At 42.7% G+C, this 23,524-nt stretch overlaps 1 protein-coding gene across 1 annotated transcript; it reads left to right on the plus strand.

Moving 5' to 3' along the window:
* Window positions 1-4,844: 4,844 nt before the first annotated feature.
* GINM1 (glycosylated integral membrane protein 1) lies at window positions 4,845-23,070 on the plus strand. The gene is made up of 8 exons (XM_066611289.1): window positions 4,845-4,985; window positions 9,072-9,131; window positions 10,614-10,710; window positions 14,877-15,028; window positions 17,909-18,065; window positions 19,569-19,699; window positions 19,949-20,112; window positions 22,139-23,070. Exons 1-8 carry the CDS (start codon window positions 4,875-4,877, stop codon window positions 22,230-22,232), a joined length of 966 nt encoding a protein of 321 aa, XP_066467386.1. The 5' UTR covers window positions 4,845-4,874; the 3' UTR covers window positions 22,233-23,070.
* Window positions 23,071-23,524: the final 454 nt, after the last annotated feature.

Raw genomic sequence — 23,524 nt, forward strand, 5'->3', positions numbered from 1 at the left:
ACGCGCCGCTCTCCACTCCCGCCGCCCTGCAGCGCCTCCCCTTCCTCCCTCTCCCGCGGGCCTGGAGCTTGCCGGGCAGAGCCGCGCTGCAGGAGGGGCGCAGCTCCGGGGACAGCTCGCCTCTGCCCGGGGACGGCGCGTGCTTCCCACTCTGGCGGCAGCGACCCCACTGAGGCTGCCTGCCAGGGCCCAGGAGAGAGCCAGGGTGAGGCTACAGCCCTGCGCACACTGAACCTGGATGGAAGCCCCACTGGCTGAGGGCCCAATCCTAGCCACACTTACTTGGGAGTCAGTCCCATGGACTCTAGTGGGACTTCCTTCTGGGTGGACATGCGTAGGCTGGGGCTCCCAGGAAAGTGTGGCTAGGACTGCAGCCCAAGCCCCAGTGGCACTTACTTCCGAGTAGACATGCAGAGGATTGGGTCATTTGTACCAGGACCCAAAAGAGGGGCCCCAGAAACTTACTGGGATCTTACATTTTCCAATCTCACCTGGACTCACTGCCTGCGTAGGATGCTGGGGGGCACTACTGTGGGCATGATAGCAGCTGCTGCTACAAGCCATGTGCACCGAGCTGAGGAACACATAAATGATACTTCTCAACACAGTGTCAAATCTTGCAGGAAACTGGGGGCCCAATCCTGTGCATGTCTGCTCAGAAATAAGTCCCATTATAGTCCAAGGGGCTTGCTTCCAGGAAAGCGTGGCTTGGATTATAGTCTGACCTGCCACAGTAGCTCTTTGGCTTTGGATCTCCTTACCCTGAAGGAGTGTTTAGGAGCTGTGGGACTACAGCTGCTGCAGAAGTAAGTTTTGGTGCACACAGGACACTTTCCATTCCAGAGTAAGCCTAAATACGATGATGCTAATTTTCTGCAATGATTTTCTACATTTAAAAGATTTTAGAGGGACTTAGGAGTGTGTTTGGTTTTTCGTATGACTGTATCTACCATGTGGGCAGGTAGACCTGGGCTCCACATTGGGAAATTCAGTAGACCTGGATTCTAAAGACTATTCTGGCTGTCACACCCTCCCCACACCTATTTGTACCCTCTGATAAAATTCGTGTCAAGAGGGCCTGCTCCCTGCACATGGAAAAACAGCAAGTCAGGAAGGCTTGGCTGCAGAGGTCTCCCTGGCATGCTAGTTTTCTGCATGTCCACATTGTGCATATGAACTGGGAAGAGGGAAAGAGAAGAAAATGCACATAAACTTGCAGGCTTCCACCTGCAATAGTACAAAGTGAACCAGCTTTAGCACTTGAATCTGCAAATTGTATAAAGCACTCCATACGTGCTCCATATGTGCTCCTAAAGGCTACTTCACTCAAGACAATTTTTTTAAAACATAAAACATTGTGTATTAGCAAGACACCATTATGTATTTTAGGTCCAATGTTCAACAACAAAATATAGTACATGCCAATGTACTGTATCATTGATGAAAGATGTTCGTAAATCACAGCATTTTCTTTCAAAAGACACTGCTTGTGTGTATTTTGCAAGAGAAACATTTGATTTAGATGTGCCCTTCATGAATGGTATCAAAACTCAATTACATTTTTCAATATGTAAGTGTCCCTGGTATATGTCTGTAATGTGGCAAATGCGTTGACATATCTCACAGATTTATTACCAGACCACTCAGGCAGGATTCCCATCATTTCTATGCACAGCAGCCTTAGAAGTGCACATATTCACTGCATATGATGCAATAGCCACAGAGAACAGAAAACTTCATATATAATAGTCATAGCCACATAGGAAATGTGTCTTGTGAAATTGCTGTAAGGAACATGTCATAGAACCACTTTAGCCAGGTGTTGCAAAAATGCTGTAACTCAGGTTTGCTTCCCCTGTTTTATACTCTGGTATGGATGCCCAAGTAAAACACTGACAGCATGATTCTAACTTGTGCTGGCACAGTGGGGGCAGATAGCCCATGCTGTATCCAGTGCCAGTTAGGAGGAGGCTGAGGTCAGGGTTAGGGGGCATTTGTCCCCTTATGCCAAGTAAAGCCCCATTCTGCCTAATAGGGCTTCTCAGATCTGTGATTCCAGGAAGCATCCTGTAAGGCCAGTAGGTCCAGGAAGGGGGTTAGGGAACATTAGAGGCCTCCTCCACCCATTTATGGCACATTTCTGATACTCTAGGCCAGTATAGCCAACAATAGGATTGAGATGTTTTTGGCTACAGAGAGCATGTGCATTACATTGGTTCTCTATTGTAAAATTGACCAGAAAAGGGCCAATGTGCCCACTTATGTGTACTTTGCAAGGAAAGGCTGTAATTTATGCACAAAGGCACCCTTCTATATTGACCCAATAAGGATACATTTCATACTTAGATATCTGTACTATAAAGGGTCTCGTAAGAAATGGTACTCATTAATCGTTTTAGACATTTTGCCATAGAATTCTAAAAGAAAAGAGCGTGTTTCTTAAAGGGAGTTTTTGGCTGGGTGGAAGGTCAAAGGCCACCACTGTAGTCTGTGACAGAAGAAACAAGGGGAGAAACTGGAGCACCTACAGGAGTAGTTGCTAAGTAATCATCCACACAAGCCTTATGACATGGAGACTGGAGATGTTAAGAGTACATCACTCACTAAATAAATGGAAAGGGTTCCCGGTAGGCCATACTCTGACAGAACAAAATGGTTTAGGAAGAATCATTACTACCAGTCACATCAAAGATTCATTAACTTCACAAATCCCGAAAATAGGCTTTCACTCAACAGATGTTTGTAGACTATCAAGTGAATTTGAGATTCTTTTAAAGAAGAAAACAGCTCCACACAGCTCAGAGCTCAGCGTTCCCAGAAGTCCTGTGATGATGTACAGTGTAATCACTGTGTGTCCAAAAACACCTCTGAGACTCCACATAGCAACTTAGGAGAAATATTGTCCTCAATTCACCCCTCCCTGCCCTTTCTATATAGTTTGTATTCTGGAATAACTTTTTCATTGATTCTTTCCGTACTATCAGGTTTCCATTATGTCCTCTGTGTCAATATCCTCTTTTCCAACCAGGCACTCCAGCTCCCTCACCTTGGCTCACAGGCTTCTGGCATTTGCATCTAAACATCTGTACATTATGTCCGCTTTCAAATGATGTTCCTTTGTGCCTTTTTCCATGCAGCCTTTTACTCTCTTTGGCTTACTCTCCTGCCCTATCACATGCTCATGCCTTAATGCAGCATTTGTCAATGTTTGTCCCTTGCTGTACCACTTTGCGTGGTTCACCTATTGGAAGTACACACCGGAAATAACTGGCAATGGCCGCCAGTTACTTCCTGATTGGGAGGCCAGACACATCACAACAAACACCAGTAAGAGATGTAGGGTGCATGGGAGGGCTTTTTCAAGTGAATGAAAAGCACATGCTGGAACTCTGCCTGCCAAGCTAAGCCTCTGACCACTGCTTGTCATGTTGAGTTGCTGGTCTTGTTGCCAGGTGGCAGGCGTCTGCTGGTCTTGTTGCCAGGTGGAAAGGGTCTGCAGGTATTGTATGTATAACCGGACACCAGTACAAGTACTACTGCTTGAGGAACACTGTCCTAATGCTGAATTTTCTAATTGTACTCTTCTGCTTTCTAAATGATCTGTCACAGTGGTTCCCAAGCTGTGGGTTGGGATTCACCAGGGGGTTGTGATCTGATTTTTGGTGGGTTGCAAAACTGACAAGCTGATAGCTGACAAGAAACATGTACTGAACCCTATGGAAAGTGAAACTGAGCCACCCATGTATTTACTTATGAGTAGGCAAACATGCCTTGGCTCATCAAAGGCCAGGCAAAGACCACCATAATGGTCCCAATCAGATGAACTTGGAGTCCTGGTGCTAAAAAGTTTGGGAACCACTGATCTATAACATTTAGGGCCCAATCCTATCCAACTTTCCAGCACTGACAGTGCTATGCCAATGGGGCTTGCACTGCATCCTGTAGTGGAGGGGCAGTCACAGAATCCTCCTCAAAGTAAAGGAATATTTGTTCCCTTACCTGGGGTGGAGCTGCATTGCAGCTGCATCAGCACTGGAAAATTGGACTGGATTAGGCCCTCACACCCTCATCCCTTAGAGATGATTTGGCCAAACCATATGCTGACTGGCTCAAGGGGAAATGTCACTTGTCCCTAAAATCCAATCTACATGTTACGCAGGTAATCTAAAGTAGCGGTTCATATTGCAGACCGTTCAGATTGCAGGTGGGGAGTCATTCTTTTTAATCCTCCCCCATGCAAAAAAAAAAAAAAAAAATCATGCCCATCCTAAAAGGCAGTAGATCAAGCCAAGGAATGTGCCAAACCATGTGCTCTTTGACTATATGCAGTGTGAGATTTATTACATGACAAAGCATTCGGAAATACCGCCTCTACACACACCTGCAGCAGACCAGTGCCCAATCCTATCCAATTTTCCAGTGCTGGTGCAGCCATGCCCATGGGCATGCACTGCAGCCTGTGGTGAGGAGGCTGTCCCAGAGAACTCCACAAGGCACGGGAACATTGGTCCCCTTACTTGGGGGGCTGCACCGACGCTGGAAAGTTGGGTCGGACTGAGAGCGCGATCCTTGGCACACTTTCCTGGGAGCGAGCCCCATGGATTGGCATCGGAGGAGCCGTGCACTGGCTTGGGCTTCCTGCAGCGGTGCCAGGCAGGGAAGGAGGGGTCTTGTTCTTGGCTGGTCCGGGGAAAGCCCTTGTGGGCCGGGCCGGCTGCCAGCGGGAGGCTTGTGCCGAGAAAGAGGCCGCCCCCTCCTCCTGCGCGCGGCTCCCTGCTCGACCCTCCTCGCCCGCCCGCCAGTCCGGCTCCTCCCCGCGCCTGCTCCGCCCGCTGTGTTGATGTTTCACTTTGTTTTAATTCCCGGCTCTCAAGATGGAGGCGGCGCTGCGGCCGCGCGAGGCGCTCCTGCTGCTGTCGGCGCTCCTGCTGCTGGTGCCCCCCTGCCCGGCAGCGCCCGCCGCCGCCTCCCAGCTCCTGAGCCAGGTAGGGAGGGGCGCGTCCCCCGAGAGGCAGCCCCTCCTGGGCAGCGCGCTGCGGGGGCCAGCGCCAGAAGAGCCCCAGGCAGCCAAGGCGGGAGGGTTGGAGGGGATGACAGCTGAGCTGGGTGGCCTCTTGGCCAGGGTGGCGCCTGGCCAGCTCTGTGGCACTGGGGGGACAGCAGGTGCCTGGTCTGAGGAGGTGCCCAGTGCTTGCCGTTGTGGTGCCCACCATGTGGAGTGCCAAGTTTCTGGCACTGGGCCAGGGAAGGGTGTCTGCCCCCCAATCCCCTGAAGGAGTGTTTTGTATATTATTGGGTACCGACTTGCATAAGAGGTGCCCTCAGGCCTTGTGTGGCTTGCATTGGGGAGTGTTTGCACATGTGTGTGCATGTGCAAAGGGCCAGGTGAATAAGATAGGAATAGAGGTACTATAGTCACAGGTAAAGTAACTTCAATATCTTATTATACTATTAGAACTTTGGAATGGAGTGCTTTATATCTATCCATCCACCCACACCTATATACCTATATATGTGTGTATATATAGGTGTGTATGCGTAATGTGTGTGTATCTAGGACTAACACAATTATGTGATTATATACACACACATTTTATATATTAATTAACTAACACAAATATGTGATTAATGCTAATAAACCGCTAGCACCACCTGCAAACCATTTATATATATGGTTTGTGGGTGATGCTCGCGGTTTATTAGCATTCATCATGTATTTGTGTTAGTTTGATGGTTAAAACCACAGTGATGGTTTGGGAGCATTATTCTTTTTCAGGCTCTTATAAAGTGACTGCTTCACCCTTTCGGAAGCAGATTGCTTAGTGAGCTCACCAATATAATCTCCACCACAGTTTTGGTTTTGGAGCATTATCCTTTTTCAGGCTATTATAAAGTGACTACTTCACCCTTTCCGGGCTAGCTGATTGCTTCGTGAGCTCACCAATATAATCTTTGTCACATAAAAAAGCATAATACTTATACTGATTGAATTTCACCCCTGGTTTTGAATGAAGTAGATTAATGTGGGACAATTCATTTTGTGGAGACCTGTTCGAAGTGAATGACTTAAGAGTGCATTTATTAGTTTCACTTGTTCTTTGTTTTTGATATTGTTTATTAATGAGAATATAGTTTCATGTAGGTTGCACAGACTAGACGTTAGAAAAACTTTGCTTCTCAAGCCCAGATGGGAGGCATTTTATACATTAGGGGCGAAGGCACAGGTCTGGTTATTCTTTTTAAAAGTAAACATGGGTAGGTTCTAGACTTTAAAAAGAGTACCTAACAATTACTGACCAGTTTGTTCATGATCACCTGCTATACCCCTTCCTAGGTCTATCTTCATTTTAGAGTTTTGGGCACCACATTTTATGAAGGACTTTGATAAACTGAGGGCAGGAGAGGGCAGCTAAGCTGGTGAGGGGCCTGGAAACCAAGTCCTCTGAGGAGAGCTTGGTATGTTTAGCATGGTGAAGAGAAGATTAAGGGAATATTGATAGCTGTCATTTGAAGGGCTGTCATGAAGAAGAATGTGCTTTATGTGGCTTCTTAGGGTAGGAGTACAACCCATGGGTTGAAACTACAGGGAAGCAGATTTTGGCTAGACAATAGGAAGAATTTTTTAAGTTGCAAAGCAGTGAATCAGCCTTCCTCATGCAGTTGTGAACTGTCCCTCATTGGAGGATTTCAAGCAGAGACTGGATACTTGGGTCTCCACCTACCCATCTACCTGGGATACTGTAGCAGTGAATCAGCCTTCCTCATGCAGTTGTGAACTGTCCCTCATTGGAGGATTTCAAGCAGAGACTGGATACTTGGGTCTCCACCTACCCATCTACCTGGGATACTGTAGCAGTTGCTACAGTACAGGGGGGTTGAACTAGATGACCTCTAAGTCTCTTCCAATCCTAACTTTCTAAAACTGACTCTCAGATGACAAGTACACTAGGGTAGAATTCTGAATTACCTCCCACAAGTCCATAGGATCCTCAAAGTGAAGATGAACATATCTCAACATAAAATATATGTGTCATCTGTGAAGTAGCCATTCCTGAAGCACCCCTGTGGGAGTATAAAAATGCCATTTTCATTAACCTAGGGAATGAAAAGAAAAATTGGCTAAAAACTTTTATCTCCTAGGAACTACTCAGGGAATTGTCTGAGTGATGCAGAGCAGCCCTGAGATCAGCAGGGGAGCGTCTGAGAGAAGGGCACAAGACCTACAGCTCTGGCAAAGCACTGCTAACTTTCTTCCCTTCTCCTCTCCTCAAGTGATCTTCCTACTTTTATTCCATCTCTCTCTTTCTTCCCACACCTAATACTTCTCAGGCACTGCCTGTTCCTGAACTGACAATAAATGGAAAAAAAAAAAAAAACCCACAGAAAAGCTATTTGAAGAAACCACCTCCAGAGCTTGTACATCAGCTGCTCACCTTGGCATCCTCTACTTGCCCAGTCGCACAGGGAACTTGCACCAGTTTTTCTTCCATGTTACCTGCTAATTTAGGACCCTCTTCTGTATGCCTGAGTGCCATTTTGTCAGGGGCTTGCGTCAGACTGAAAGTCATAAGGTGTATTGGAAGAAAAATAAACAAAAACCCTTCCCTGAAAATATGCAGATATGACATTTGACATATCCCTCTTATGTCGAGAAGGTGAAAGGTTAGAGATGTTTTTGGAAGCATTAGCTTTGCGCAAAATGTGTACCATTTGATCAAGATGATGATATTTGTTCATTGGAACCAGTTCTGAAAGCTTACCTTCAAATTTCTGTTCTGAACAAAATTGTTTTAGCAATTTGTTGTCTTAAATTGTTGGGTGGCATAGCTTATTAAAAAAAAAAACAACCTTGAAAGGCAAAGGAAATAATTTGCTTTTGAGGCAGTGCTTCCATCTGACCACTATTGCACAATTCCTGTACTTCTGAAAGGCTTACGCAACACAAACTTTCCCCTCCTTTTGCAATTTTCCTAAACTGGGATATGCTTCTCGGCCGCCCCCTCTCCCACTGTCTGTTGATATGAATCAGTCATTCTTTGCATTCAAGTCACAAAGGAAACACTGCAGAATCAAATATGCAGAATTATGATGAAAAGGCACAGGGAGCTTTGAAATGGAGGCTTAAATGAAACCAGGAAGTATTTCCATCATCTCGGGCAGCATATGTACAGTGTATGTAGGCAAGAAGCCACTAGAAATATTGATAGTCTCTGCATACATGTAGTATGTAAAAGGAATGCAAAATGTGGCACTTTCTGTTTTTGGTGAGTGATATCTTTTTGTCAAGGGCCAGGGCCTTTCTATCATGTACATGTCCTTCTGTCTTTCATGTCTATGTTCTCCTACTATAAGAAGTTTCATTGAAATTAATAGGATTGCATTAGCCATATGTTTGAATTGTGTTAACTCTTCTAAAAGAGAACTATTGAGTGGTGCTAACATTTAATGTTTTTATATCCACAACATGATCGAGTTTGTGTTAAAAATTACTTTTTATCATGTCTGCATGAATACAATAAATGTACTAAAAAACAGGCAAAAAGATCACAAGATTGTATGTGTTCATGAATGGGCTAGAATTCGCAGGTGTTTGTAGCCTGTTTTTCACTGCGACAGTAAACCTGTGTCTGGACTGTACCCACGTTACATGACTGAATGTTCCACCTTATCTGTGTTCTCAGTTTGTAACAGTTTAAGATGGAGTACAAAATGTATTAGGCCTACTTAATTAGCTCATTCCTGCTATGTACAAAACAGATCTGAAGTTGCATCCAGGGCTACTGAAACAGAGAAGAAATGGCAATTTTCTTTTAGAAAATATAAATGCCAGTAGAAGTTTGTATGTGTCCCCGGCACTAATTGAAACACACAAGGCCCTTGTAAGGTAGAGGGGAGGCTTAAAGTTCTGGCTGTGCTTTGAATGACAGTCATTTGTCATAGTATAATATGGGGGAAAACGTATGTGTGCTGCTAATGTTTGTGGCACATTCATGCATTGGCATCAGTATATATTGAGGCATCTGTAATGCTTTCCCTCCCCAAATATCTTTCCTCTTCTTGTTGTCTTGCAGGAAAGTGTCAAGATTAATGTTACGGTATTGCAAAACAATGGAGACGTTCAGGAAGGACAGGTATGTTAGGCTTCTTGTATTTGCCATGGTATAGACATCTTTGTGAATTGTGAATCTTTAGTAGAAACACATCTTTGAGTTTTAACTTATCTTTGAAATATGTACATTTACAAAACACTTTACAAGGCTCTCCAGTGCCACAAGTAGTAATTCCTTGCAGCCAAAAGTGTGGCCTCTTCTCAAACCAGTGGCATAGCTAAGGAGCTGCAGGGGGTAGCAGTCGCACCAGGCAACATGCTTTAGGGGGCAACAAGCTGAATTTGACACTAGTGGCCAAAATTGTGCAAATCTTCATATGTATGAATAATATCATCTTGTTATATATCATTGGAAAGTAATTTAATGCAGAATACAATGAAACAAACCTCATTGGAATATCTTTATTCCATCAAAAGTTATGGCCAATTAACCAGAAAACAAATACACAACTGCCTTAAGGAACAAAAAGTGGATTTTCTTAACTCAAAACTAACCCATGAGACTTATTTTTCTGAGAGCCAATGAGATGTTGTTATGATACAGCATGGAACCAATAAGGTGTCAATATGAGTCAGCTCTCATTTCCATGTATCTTAATACAGCTACTCCTGCTAACTGGTAAAGAGACACTTTTTCAGGTGGTGCTCCTCTTATATTTAGCAGGGAGAGAATAACCGTTCATCTTCACCCCAGCACAGTGTCTCTAACCAATAAGGGGCACACTTTTTATTTACGTAATTAAATTTGATTTTTCTCATGGAGGGGGGGCTACAAAATCTTCTTTGATCCCACATAGCAGATAGATGCCTTAGCTATGCTACTGGCTTGGGGGAGGTGGCAGATCAAGTGGGTGGTGAATTGCTGGGGGCAGGAGGTAGGTTTCCTCCCAATTTGCACTTTTTAAAAAGCCTGGATGTGATGTCACTTCTGGTTGTGACATCACTTCTGGGGCATCATTCTGAGCTCTGCACTGGGCTACGTGTTCATTAGCTACGCTACTGTATCAAACTGTCTTGTATCCTGTACAACCTAATAGGAGGTTGAGAAATGTTTCGTACTTATTGATAAAATTGGCTTTATTATCTTATTTACTTTTCATAGATCTGAGAGGTAAGATGATGCTTCTGTCTTAAATGTAACAATGGAGGCTGTGCAGGCATCTCTCCAGGTTTTCCAGTGATCTTTTTTCCTAGTCCTGGTGCTGATCCTGGGGATTGAACCAGAGATGTTCCAAATGCAAAGCATGCACTCTGACACTGATTTCAGCATGACATTGCTTTTTCAAATTAGTTGCAACCTTTGAAAAACTTTTAACATTAATTTTGTTTCTGGTTTTTGTAGTGATGTAAAAGCGATGTATAGTAGATACAAACCAATAAAAATGTGGTTAATATCCCTTAAATTTATATCTTATTATATGCTGTCATGACTTATTTAAATGAAATACACTCCACCTTACATATGTAAATTTAACATTGTATGTTTCTGTTGGGTTTTTTTAAGGTTATCCTTAATATTACCTATGTTAATGGTCAGGTGTATGTAAATGACTTTCCGCTCAAAAGTGGAGTTGCCCGGATAAAGTGTCAGACTTTAATATGTGAGTATGGCTTAATTTCTTATCTGGACTATATGGTTTTTATGCAATCCAGAGCTATACTGTGAAAAATGGTATAATAAATAAAGGGCATTGCTCTCTCTAGTCATTTGCACTGTTAAAAGAAATTCCACCATTAGGGGTGTATTTAAAATTAGTGGAAGTCAAAATGGAATATCTTCTCTTGATCCCATCTCGCAGTACTTGCATGGTCTCACCAAAGAAATCAAAACTGTGTTCACATCTTGACCTTGTGGAATCCTTCAGCAAAATTCCTGTTCAGTCCATTTATTTTTGGAAGGCAAGGAATTGTGCAACAGACCTGGCAGTATAAATGCAAGGATGTGACTCCACCCTGATAAGCCCAGCCTGTCTCCTCTCTTACACTGACATGTATCCAAATGAGCTAATGTAGGAGAAATAATATAAGACAGTGAAAGTCTTTTGGATAATCTTTTCAAAATACCATTTCTGTTGAACTTTATTAGTTTCAGTTCCATCTGTGCATGAACCAGGGTATTATCAGGCAGCTGCACATTTTAAAAGTGCACCTACAATAAGGGTGGTGGTGGTTACTGGTTTTTTGTTCTCATATGCCTAGTGCTGGGCAGAAATGATTTGGGGATGCAGGCAATATTTTCCATAATTAATGAAGCCAGAGCAATTACATGCCACTGAAGAACATTTTACATATGGAGCAGTCTCCTGATGCACTGGTTACAGCCAACCTTAAGGTTAGCTTCTGAGATCATCCACCCTTTACGATAAACTCTTGTACTGAAGATGTGCTAATGTATTTTTGAAATTGACTTGAGAGAGCCTAAAACATTATGCATTAATAACTCAACACAGTTTCCTTGAGGGAGACTAGCAGTTGCTCATCATAGCTTGATGCAGTGAAAGTGCTGCTATGCAATTTTGAAAGGCTTCCTTCTAAAGGAAGTAAGTTCTCTTGAACTCAGTGGGACTTCCATTTGAGTAAACAAGTTTAGAGTGAGCTGCAACTGAATTTTATTCATATGCTATCAGCTCTCAGACAATCATAAGTTTGTACTGATTTAATATAAAATCTGAATGCTTTTGCCAGCTTTATCTTTTCAGTTTCTGTCCTATTTTCAGGACAAGAATCTAGAATGGTTCTGAGATCTTCTGTGTGTATAATCATTTATTTAAAAGATTTTTATCCCACCTTTTAAAAAAAAAATACTTTAGGCACCTGACAATACAGTACCATACAAAAACCAATAAAACTTCAAAATAAAATAAATAAAAATGCCATAACCCACCAGTACGTGGCACACCCAGAGCTGCAAAACATTCACATCTATACGCAGTAGCCTAAACATTATTCATTAAATAAAAAAGCACACATAAATCGCATCTAGTTGTGCCCTACTAACTAGATAAGAAGCAATTTTTCAAGCGGGTCCTGCTGTTTTGTTTAGCAGGGGAAGAGTAACTGGCCCTTCTCACCCCAGCAGTGTCTTTTTTTAGTAGCTGTCTGCTTTTTAGATTGTGAGCCCTTTTGGGACAGGGAGCCATTAGTTATTTGATTTCTCTGTAAACCATTTTGTGAACTTTTAGTTGAAAAGCGGTATATAAATACTGTTAATAAAAACAACCCACTAGCAGCAATAAATGAATCACCTAAAAATATTACATAAAAGAAGCAGTAAGCAGAGAGTAAGCACCATCCAACCCAACCCCCTACCCACGCTAAAACACTAATCTAAATTTTAAAAAGTCTTCAACCCCTGCCAGAATATTTCTAAGTTCTTAGATCAGTGTTTCTCAAGCTGTGGGTCGGAACCCACCAGCTGGATCGTGAGCCAATTTCAGGTGGGTCCCCATTCATTTCAATATTTTATTTTTAATATATTAGACTTGATGCTTCCATGGTATGTTACTGCCTTGGGGGAAATGTTACAGACCTGTACTTTTAACAAGCTACTATGTATATTCTTTTAACAATGATAGTAAATGGGACTTACTCCTGGGTAAGTGTGGGTAGGATTGCAGCCTAGGATTGTGAAAAATTTTTCTGCTTGATGATGTCACTTCCAGTCATGACATCACGTCCTGACAGATTCTTATTCTAAAAAGTGGGTCCTAGTGCTAAATGTGTGAGAACCACTGTCTAGTTCAGGGGTGTCAAACATAAGGCCGGATGCGGCCTGCTGAAGCATTTTATCCGGCCCTCAGGCTCTCATCTACTGAGCAGTGCTGAGGAGTTACTGCTATAAGGACAGCCCACATGAAAATTGGGCTCTCCCATAACTTGAAATATTATCAAGATTTGTGTATTTTCTCTTTTGTCATTTGCAGCTAATGAATTCCTAAGTGACAAAAGTGGTTTTTTTGGTTATGACCTGATTAATGACATCATTTCCTGCCTAATGACATCGCTTCTGGCCCTCAGCAGGCATCGTGAATGCTGTTTGGCCCTTGGTATGAAATGGGTTTGACACCCCTGGTTTAGATCATAAGGGATGGAGTGTCAGTAATGAAAAGGCTCTACTTCTCACTGCTGCCCTCTATGTTCTGCCAGTGGTGGTACACACACCAGGGCCCTATCAGATTATCTTAGGGGATGAACTGGACTGTATGGAAGCAGGCAGTCCCTCAGGTACCCCAGTCCTAGGCCATAAAGCACTTTAAAGGTTAACACGAACACCTTGAATTGGTCCTGCAAACAAATTGCAGCCACTGGAGCAGCAGCCCCTACAGAATTGAACTGCAGAGCCCTGGTGACCACATGAGCTCTATAATTCCCAATATGTATAGAGTACTCTAACTCAGCAGCTTAGCTAGAGGGGTGCAAAATGCCGCTGGAGCCAGTTGGGGCAGTGAGAACAATGTTGGAGCCAGTTGGGACGATGAGGGTGAGGAGGGTGAGGACGATGAGGGTGAGGAGCCTCTTACATGGTGCTGTTGGGCACCGTGAAAGACTTTGTGTTTTGCACCCCTCTAGCTACGCTACTACTCTGACTTTATGTGGACATAACTGTGGGGGAGAGGGTCTCTATGGACCAGCCATCAACAAAAGAACTTGCCAACAAGGATGATGTGTTTTGTCTTAGTGGATATGAATTCCTGGGTGCAGAAGACTGGATTGTAAACCCTACAGTTCAGTCCTGTGCAGGATTAGGTGTGCTTGACTCCACTGAGATAAGTTGACTTCCAGCACAATCCTGTGCATGTCTACTCATAAGTAAGTCCCATTGTGTTCAGCGATACTTACACATAGAAAAATGTACATAGAATTGCAGCCTTAGTCATACCAACCTAACTCCTACTGTGCTGATCTATGGGTAATCTGTGCATTACTTGGATTGAGAGGAAGATCGTAGTGGAGCAAAAGCATCAGGAAACAGCACAAGGATGGAGACAGGACAGGATGCCTCAAAATTGGGAGTGTTCTACAGGAAGGGCAGGCAGAAGAATCTGAACTCATTGTTGTGTTCTCATTATAATGAGTGGCTGCTCCACTTTCCATTTGATCTTTAGAAATGCCAAGGCACAAATGGAAATTTTCTTGCATTCAGTAAAGCTTCTGCATCCTCTTGGACCCTTTTTCCTGAAATACAGTCTTGAACCTAGTAATTAGTAACTGTGTGTTAGTATTCTTCTGTGCTTATGTGACCAGATGCAGTCTACAAAGAATCAATAATAGAGTGGATAGCTGGAAGTTCTTTTCCCTCTCACAACACCAGAACCAAGGGACATCCACTAAAATTGACTGGTGGGAGAGTTAGAACAGACAAAAGGAATATTTCTTCACCTAGTGCATAATTGATCTGTGGAACTCTTTGCCACAAGATATGGTGATGGCACCTGGCCTAGATATCTTTAAAAGTCAGATTTATGAGTGAAAGGTCCATCACAGTTTACAAGCCATGATGACTAGATGTAACCTCTGGGTTTTAGAGATAACCTATCTCTGAATGCCAAATGCATGGGAGTGGCAACAGGATGCAGGTACCTTCTTGTCTTCTCGCTAAGGCATTTGGTGGGCTACTGTGAGATACAGGAAGCTGGACTAGATGAGCCCTTGGACGGACCCAGCAGGGCTGCTTTTATGTTCAGTTACCATTTTTGTATGTAACTTGTTTTTGGAGATTGTGTCTCTCTGCATGACCACTATATGATACACAATTATCTGTTGACAGTGGAGAGTGGAATCTCTGAGAAACTATTGGATCAAAAGCGATTAGGAATCGTTAGTTTTCGCATTATGGTTCATGAATGGCCAATGGCGTCCAGCTCCAACTTGCGATTGATTGTTGTCCAGGAGGAAATAACAGAGATTGATGGAAAGCAGGTACATTTGTTTATTAAAATGATTGTTTGCTGGTCTCATTGAAGAACCACAGGAGACATTTTGGTTGCAATGTGAGTGTGCTTTTGTCTTGTAACATGTCTGCACCATTGAGCCAGTCATACTGTTATGCTTAAACTACTGTATGTCGTCTTTGTACAATGAATGTGAGCCCTGAGTACATAATTTTAAAAATGCTTTTTGACAGGATTTTTGGTGCAGTCCAAAGCATGTTTACTCAGAAGTTAGCCTTACTGAGTTCATGTGAGTGTGCAAAGAACTGCAGCCCTAGGGCCTAATTGCACATGACATCAAATGCATCACTTGCTCTGACTTGTTTCCATTTCCTTTGGCAAATAGAAAATGTACACGCACCTTGCATGGATCAGGATTTAGAGGGGAATTTAATTCTATCCGCTGCCACAATCCTAGTACTGTATTAGTAGGTTCCCACCCCTCCCCCCACAGCTGCTACTTGCCGAGGAAAATAAAGCTTTCATTGGCACCCATGAGGAGTTTTTTTCCTTTAGGTAACAACAGTTCTGGGGTGAGGAGGGAATCAAGATTGGGACAATGGCAGGGTTAGGCTTAACTCCAACCTTCCTCATCTGCTATTGTGCTGATCCATGTGGGTGATCTGGCTATTTACTGAGACAACGGAATCATGTCCAGGCCAACGATACATTTAATGTCAGTGTGATCCTTTGTTGCATAGTTTTTTTATAATTACTAGAGGTGTTTGTTTCCGGTGAGTAAAATACACGTAGGATTACACCCTAAGTCTTCCTGAACACAGTAGGCTTACTTCAGAGTAAGGTAAATAACACCATTTTCAAATACCTCTAATAATGACTGATGGCATTTCCATGGAAGATGTATACATATGTCTAGGAGAGTGCCGCTTCTGGGTGATGTGTACTAGTTACCATGAAGCGTTGTTTGTTCATCCTCTTTATTTGCTGACTTTCCCAAGCTTGTTTCAGAAGTTACTCACAGGCTGCCCCTCTTTAAACTAAGATTTGGACACAGGGTTGCCTCCTTCACTAGGGTTCAAGTTTCTTTTTGTGAAACCAAGAAAAGCCATACTGAAAACTTGTGAAGGAGAGATTCTGACCTTGTCCTCCCTCCACTCCAGGCTAGTGTAGGATAACTGCAGTGGGTACACTGTATAATGTGTGTACCCTTCCCCCACCCTCGCGCGCGCACACACACACACACACACACACACACACACACACACACCCTTGAACTGGAGGCTTTTGTTTTTGTGTTGCAGTTAAGTTGCTTGAAGAAAGCAGTTGCTACACTGAAGCACTTCTATGAACATTAGCAAGCAGTGTCAATTATTTTCATTCATCCAATATTTGTTCTGTGTTCATCATTTACTAAATGTAAATGATTTATTGAAAATAAAATGTATATAACTCCTCCTCAGTGGAACTGTAATGTAATTTGTGCTTTTTATAACACAAAGCCATATCATTTTGGTCATTCTCCAGAACAGATTCTGCAGGGAAGATGTGGCGCATTGAACAAATACTCAGCGATGGCAGGAGGTTTTCCAGCACATGCCTTTTCTAAGCTGCAATCAAATTTCATTGTGAAATTCACCCTTGCTGTCAGAAAGTGGTTTCTATTAATTACAAAACAGCTAGCTCTCATGTTTGGCAAAGGCATTTAATAGCAGTGCTTTTTGCAGGGGAAAAACCGAGTTTTACAAAAGTGATAGAGCCCCTTGTCCTGCCAAACAGTTTTGATAGCTCAGGAATCAGAGTGGATTATATGCTATGTAAATTCCAGCGTAGAGAACTTGCCGCACCCAGTACCTCTGTTAACTGTTGTGCAGTAATTCTGTGCTAGGTTATTTTTAGCACTCCCATTGTTTTATGCAGTACACTCAGAACTGTGTGGAGTAATTAGTACCACTAGGAAGCAGGCGTTACCGTGTTTGGGTTCCCTGCTTAAGTACTTGGGTCTCTTTAATTTCAGAGCAAGTGTCAGTAAATATGTAATTCTTAATCATGTAATTATTCCAAGTTCAGCACCTGAAACTTTGGCATAGTGCCTAGGGATAGGCTGACTTCAACACCTGTGTTCTTTTTCATTGATGAGTCCCCAGGCTGTAGTTGATATCCAGACAGAAACATTTAGGTTGGGGTTTGTTTTTTTCCCTTCATGCTCACACATTATAATCTCAGTGTTGGGTCGATTAGTGAGACATGAGTGACTAATGACAAAAGGATAGCAAAAGTTAATAAATCACAGAATGAATACATCAGGGTGCCATGATATATTCAGCCATTATACATTCAGGTAGCCTATTTCTGATTGCTTTCTATGACTGCTTGGTCTTTGGAGCAGGAAAGGTGAGTCTGTAGCTCAGCGGGAGAATCCAAACTTTGCGTGCATAAGAGCCAACTTCCATTTCTGGCAGGCCCAGATTGGGCTTGGAAATATCCTTCTCTGAAACCCCGGAGAGCTACCGCCAGTCAATGTTGACTGATACTAATACTTATGACTCTGCTGTTGTGTGTGTGTTTCCAGCACCATGTTTTCTCTTAACGTTGCCTCAGAGAGAGCCACTGTTTAACCTGTTTATGATGGATGGGAGGAGGGCCCATTCTCTGCTAGTGCCCTGCTGAAAGAGGTGTGAGAAGGATAATGTTCTCTTTGAAGGATGGTTTAGGCCGCTCCTCCTCCATCTTTTCTTTCATTAAAATTTTTTTAAAAGGCTCAAGCGAATCAAGTCTTGGTTAAAGAAAGTAATATTTCATCTAGAAATTCTGTCTCCCTTTTCTATACCTGCCTTTTTGTTTTCAGCCATCTGCACCCTTCCATTTTCAAGAGGATTCTTCATAATATTGTTATACTTATCTTCTGCAGGTTCAGCAAGATGAAGTGACTGAAATAGATATATTGGTAAAAGACTTAAGAATCCTTCGGCACTCAAATTACACGGTTCCTTTGAAAGAAAGTATGCTGTATTCCATCCCCAGGGAAAATGATGTCTTATTCACACTTCCCAATATGGCAGGAAAAGGTACACATTCATTGTCATTTCTGACATATTTCTGACATCCTATCACAACCATCTCTGTGCACAATCCTAACCTGTTATTCTGCTGGTGCAGATGCCTCTCCACTGGTCCAGAGTGTTGTAAACATGCTGTAAGGCACTTGGGAGCTGGCTGTGCTGGCAAGAGGGTCTGCACTGGCCTGCTAGTGCCACACCCAGTTCCAGGGCCAATGGTGGAGTTAAGTATACCACCAAGTAGTGCAGGGACTGGGAGAGGGTGGTGAGAGGGAGTTCTAGAGATGGGGAGGGGGTGTTTCTGGGCAGAAGGAGGGTGGGAGCAGTGGAGGCCGCCTCCACCATATCCTAACCCCCCTCCTGGGCTAGCCAATGTTACACTGGGCTGCTTGGACTTCTGCCAGCTATTTAGCTGGTGGAGATCCAAGTAACCCCATAGAGCTGGCTGGGGTATTACTTGGGGTAAGGGGAAAAATATCCCCATACCCCGAGGAAACTTCCAGCCACCTCCTAACCTGTGCTGGTACAGCCCAGGCCATACTGCCTGACTGTGTCAGCAGAAGTTAGGATTGGGCTGCCCGTCTCATAGCAAGACTAATGATGTAGTCCTTTTAAAGAGATGGTAGTTTGATTCCTGTAATCCCCCAACATCCATTGAAAAATATCCTGAAGAAGACTTAGTTCCCAGAATGCTATTTTGGAATACGATGGTCATCTTTCCTTTAGCCTGATATGAACAGTTTGGCTCCCTTCATACCCTGCAATAATATTCTAAAGGAGCTTCATTTCCCATTGTCAGACTATGGATCCTGACTTGCCTGCAGTGGTTTATTCATTTGAGCTGGGCTGAGTAACTAGACATGCTGTGAATCTGGTTTTTATAAACCATTCTTGCTATGAAACAAGATTTTGAAAGGTGGGCTCTAACCCATATCAAATGGGACAGTTCTTTCCTCCCTCCAGACACAGGAGGGGCATGCTGATACAGTGCCTAGACTCTGGCCTACTTGGGTGTTACTTTGAGTACATGCCAATGTGCTCCAAGGCCATGCCTCTGCTCTCTTTCCATTCAGCAAATCTCTGCACTGAAGGTGAAGAGATTTTCTCCTCCCATTGTGGAGGGATGGCTGCATAGGCTCAGTGCTTGCCTCTATGGCCAAGTACTGAACCCAAGGAGATTAGGGGGTGTGACTATGGAATGCCTCAGTGCTAGGGATGGGACAGGGCTAGCTGATGTACTCCTAATCCACTTCTACCATTTTAATAATTTTTTTTGTTCCTCTGTTTTAGCAAAAAACGTTTTAAAGCTTTACAATTCATCAAACCAATACAGTCACACTCAGCGATTTATTTATAATTTGTAATGCAAAACTCTTTACTTATTATTACTTTATTATTATTTATACTCGAGGATGTCTGTGGTCCACTTCTTTTTCCTTGGCAGAAGTGAAATTAAAACACCAGAAGCCACCTTCCCATTAAACTAACTTGCTTTTATGTTTGATTAAGCAGATGTTGAAAGTCCACTGCAAACCACCAGTCACTACCTCCTCAGGCAAGTCGAAACAACAGTAGATGAAGAGACATTGCCTGGCAAATTACCAGAGACTCCTCTCCGATCAGACCCCCCATCCTCCTATAAGGTATGTTTCATGTACTCTTGCACCCTCTATTGGCAATTTGGGTTTTCTGCATGCAGACACCTCAGGAATCTAAGTGAGATGGGTTAGGGAAGGATATAGTTGGTAGAGGTCCTGTTCCTATGCAGGAAAACCTAATGGGAGTCGGAAAGATCACTCTACTCAGTTATAGGGCTGAGGGCAGCGTCTTCATAGTTTGTGGATTCCCAGAGTGTTAGCGCTATATCTGACCTTGTGTTGTTCCATGTGCAGGTGATGTGCCAGTGGGTGGAAGACTTACGAAAACAACTCTGCAAATTCTGGCTTAAATCCCTTCCAGTGTTCTTTAATTTTATGGAAGTTATTGCAGTTGGAGTTGTGGGAGCCTATTTCATCCTAAAAGTCTTAAAATTGTTGTGTCCTTCGTGTGAACACAAGTAAGTAATTTTTGCATCTCACCTTCTAAAAGCAAATTCTTAACTACATCAGTTTTATTTTGATTAATAAGAAGCACCCACTCCTGAGCTCTCTAGTGTACTGCCCCTCACTGGGTGTGCCAAAAAGCACATTTATGGCACCCAAAACATAGGGATGTTGGTGATGGGCCTCAGTGCAGAGTACAGTTGCTGTGGGATTTCTGGGTGGTAAGTAGCAGTGGTGCAGCTTTTGGGTGGGTAACCTGGGCAAAAAAGGATGCGGGAAAGGGAGGATCAGGCCCCTGCCGCCATATCCTGTGCTCCCTCTCTGGCCAGTCAACCTGACATGGGCTTCCTCAAGTCTGCGCCCACTCAAAAGCAGGCACAGATCCAAGGAAACCCATTGGCAAATGCTCCCTTACCCTCATGATGCAGTAGCAGCCCCTGTGTAGCAGAGGTACACTCTCCACTCTGCCAGTTTTGTGGTCATTTGGGACCAACTGAAGTTTCAAAAGCAGAATCACATAGAGCTTGTTACAATAATCCAAGTGAGCAGGACAACAGGGATATAGTATGAATCTCAAGGAATCATGGGTTTTTTTGTGGCTTGAGTTTTTAAAATTAAAGTCTATTTCTCCAGGGAAGTTTTTCAACCTAGGTGGCTGAAGCTCTCTGCTCACAGGATTTTGAAAAGCTACTGTTTATTTTTTAAGATGGATTGTTGGTGAAACCAGATTTTTACCATGCAAGGGCCTTCATTTAGGGCTCTCAGAATAGCTGCCCAACTTCTCTTCGTAGAAATAGAAACTGAGTGAAGGTCTTTATTAACAGGATGACATCTGTTGTGGTATTCCAATTATAACAGTTTTAGCCTTCAGTTCTTCACTACTACTCCACTAATTTTGATTCCTCCCTGTATTTTTAACCTGTGCATATTTACCTGAGAGTAAGCAGCACTGAATTAACTAGACTTCCTCTCTTACCACTAAGAGATCTGTTCAGAGGTGGCAACTGTGTCAGACATCATTGCTGACTTATGGTTCAGCTGGCTTCAAGCTGCATGGACATGTAGTTTACCAACAGTACTGCTTACTTTGATGCTTAGGCCCAGGCTGTAAAATGCAGGTAGTACTTAACAGCCTACTACTTTTTCCAATAAAGCAGATTATCTTACAAAAATAAGGCAGATTATCTTTAAACTTTGTATGGCCAGTCTCATTTAGGTGACAATCCTATGCCCACTTACCTGGAAGCTTACCTGCTACAACTGATGTGCAACAGCTGTTGGAAGGGATGAACACTTATCTCCCCCCCCCCCCAAATTGGCTGCAAAAAAACCTGACTGATTTGAGTAAAACTAAACAAACATGTATAGGATGATGTTAGAACAAAAGAGCCAGGAAGGGAAAGAATCTAAGCAAATATACTTTATTCCACACCTAGGTTAATCTTCTCGTTTATTAACATGCAAGGGTTAGCCAACTTATTAAGGTCACAGCAGCTAAGATTCTGAAACCTACCCCCACATCAACAATTGGCTGCATTCCTGCCTAATGTTAGACACACAGCTCCTGATGGTGTGAAGTGAAGGGAATCATAAGTAGATGCATCGTGCAACCTTTTTAAAAGCAAAAAGCATAGCATCTTGTTTTTTTACTACCTCAATTGCTGCATTTATTGTAGCGCATACTAAACCCCAGTCTTACAACAGATAGGTCTGCCTGCTGGGGATTCTTGCCAACATGAAAAACATCACCACAAGGTTTGGTGGGTGCTTTTGTTGATGATTGCTCATTGGTGCCCTAGCCTCTACTTCCTCAGACCCTCTTCTTATACCTACCACCTGAACTGCATAGAAAGGGGGGGGGGGTAATCTGTGTTGGCCACTGGTAAATTGCTGACCCTTTTGTTTAAATAGATTTAAACCCAATTTCTTGTCCTATTTTCAGTTGCAAAGCTAACACTGTAAAATCAGACTGAACTTAATTGACAAAAAAATCCTTAATTTCTGAAATCTAAACTTAAATACCAACTTTTATTTTTTCAGGGGAATCCTTCAGTTTGATGTCAGTGTCATACCTGCGGAGGCAATTAGCTTACTTCCAGATATTCCAGAGAAGAAAGACAATATAGAGGAATAATGTATTTAAAAACATGTTTACCTGAATTGTACGAGTTTGACATGATTTTTGGCACTTGATTCTTAATATATTGTGTAAGATTTCCTATTAAGACTATGAAATATCAATGCTTTAAAGGACACTTAACCTTAAGACCCAAGGAAGTTCATCTTGTTTCTCTTCATTTCAATCACCCAAATATGTTTTTGACAAAGTAGTAGTAGCTTCCTTGTATAAGGACTTCTGTAAGTGCCAACTTCTATGAAGTCATTTCCCAATTCCTCTTATAACCATTCCAAAAAAGTGGTTGCATGAATTTGCCCTGCTAATCCAAATAACCTGTATTTGGAAATTAACCTTACAGATTTCAGTAAGGTTTGTTTCCACGTAAAATTTTCCAAAAAAATAAGAAACAAGCATCACTGAGATTACAGCCTTAAGATTCACAAAGTAATAAAAGTGATTAGGCCCAGTAACATGGGACAGAATCATACACACCTATAACAAAAACAAATGAGGTTAGGCCTACCAGCCTTAAGCATGCCTTCTGGGAGGAAATGGGTACAGAAGACGAAATGGAGAGAACTTTCATGCTGCTCTTACAATAAATGGGTTATTGGCACAAGGCTTTGGTGTACAAAAAAGCAACCTGAAATTACAAGCACTTTAGTCAGTTCCCCCTCCCAACAAAAGTTGTATGCAGTGTCAAACAGTGCTTCTTGAATTTGCAATTACAATACAATTGATTTTTACCCAAGAGTCCAAATGCCTTTAAGATGTTGATTTATTCAGAGCAGTTTGATACAATCTTGTATGATAACTTTTCAATAAATCCTTACCTGTTGAGGAAAACTGGAAATCATGTTAAGCTTTTTTTCTAAAAGTGGATTAGGAGAGCAAGACCCCATGTCTGCAAAACTAGTTTATTTTACAATTATCTATCAGATCTAAGACTGTCTTGTAAATAACATTACAAGATTTTACATGGAATACTTCTTAAATACCTAGAAGCTGAGAACAAGGTAAGTGCAACACAACACATTGCATATTTGTAATACTGAAGTTGTGTTGCTATGTGGTCAAAACACCTGAGCAAAATTTAATCTATGAGAGAGGGCAACTTTCTTTCTCTTACTAGGGCTGCATTTTCCATCAAGAACACGACATTTACGAAGTGCCACTACATGCTCTAGGTCTTAGTTTGTGTTAAATAGCAGCCTTGGCAGGCATCAGGATTTAGACTGTGATAAGGGGTATTTAACACTTGGCAGTACCATAGTCCTGTTGGAAATCACACTCCTGAAACTGCCAAC

Source organism: Tiliqua scincoides, chromosome 1, assembly GCF_035046505.1.
Source record: "Tiliqua scincoides isolate rTilSci1 chromosome 1, rTilSci1.hap2, whole genome shotgun sequence".
Classification (NCBI taxonomy): Eukaryota; Metazoa; Chordata; class Lepidosauria; order Squamata; family Scincidae; genus Tiliqua; species Tiliqua scincoides.

Excerpts from the sequence above, each read along its gene's own strand:
- GINM1 (XM_066611289.1), top strand. The coding sequence starts at position 4,875 with ATGGAGGCGGCGCTGCGGCCGCGCGAGGCGCTCCTGCTGCTGTCGGCG. Across the intron at positions 9,132-10,613 it reads GAGACGTTCAGGAAGGACAG|GTTATCCTTAATATTACCTA; the intron begins GTATGTTAGGCT and ends GGTTTTTTTAAG. Across the intron at positions 15,029-17,908 it reads CAGAGATTGATGGAAAGCAG|GTTCAGCAAGATGAAGTGAC; the intron begins GTACATTTGTTT and ends TATCTTCTGCAG.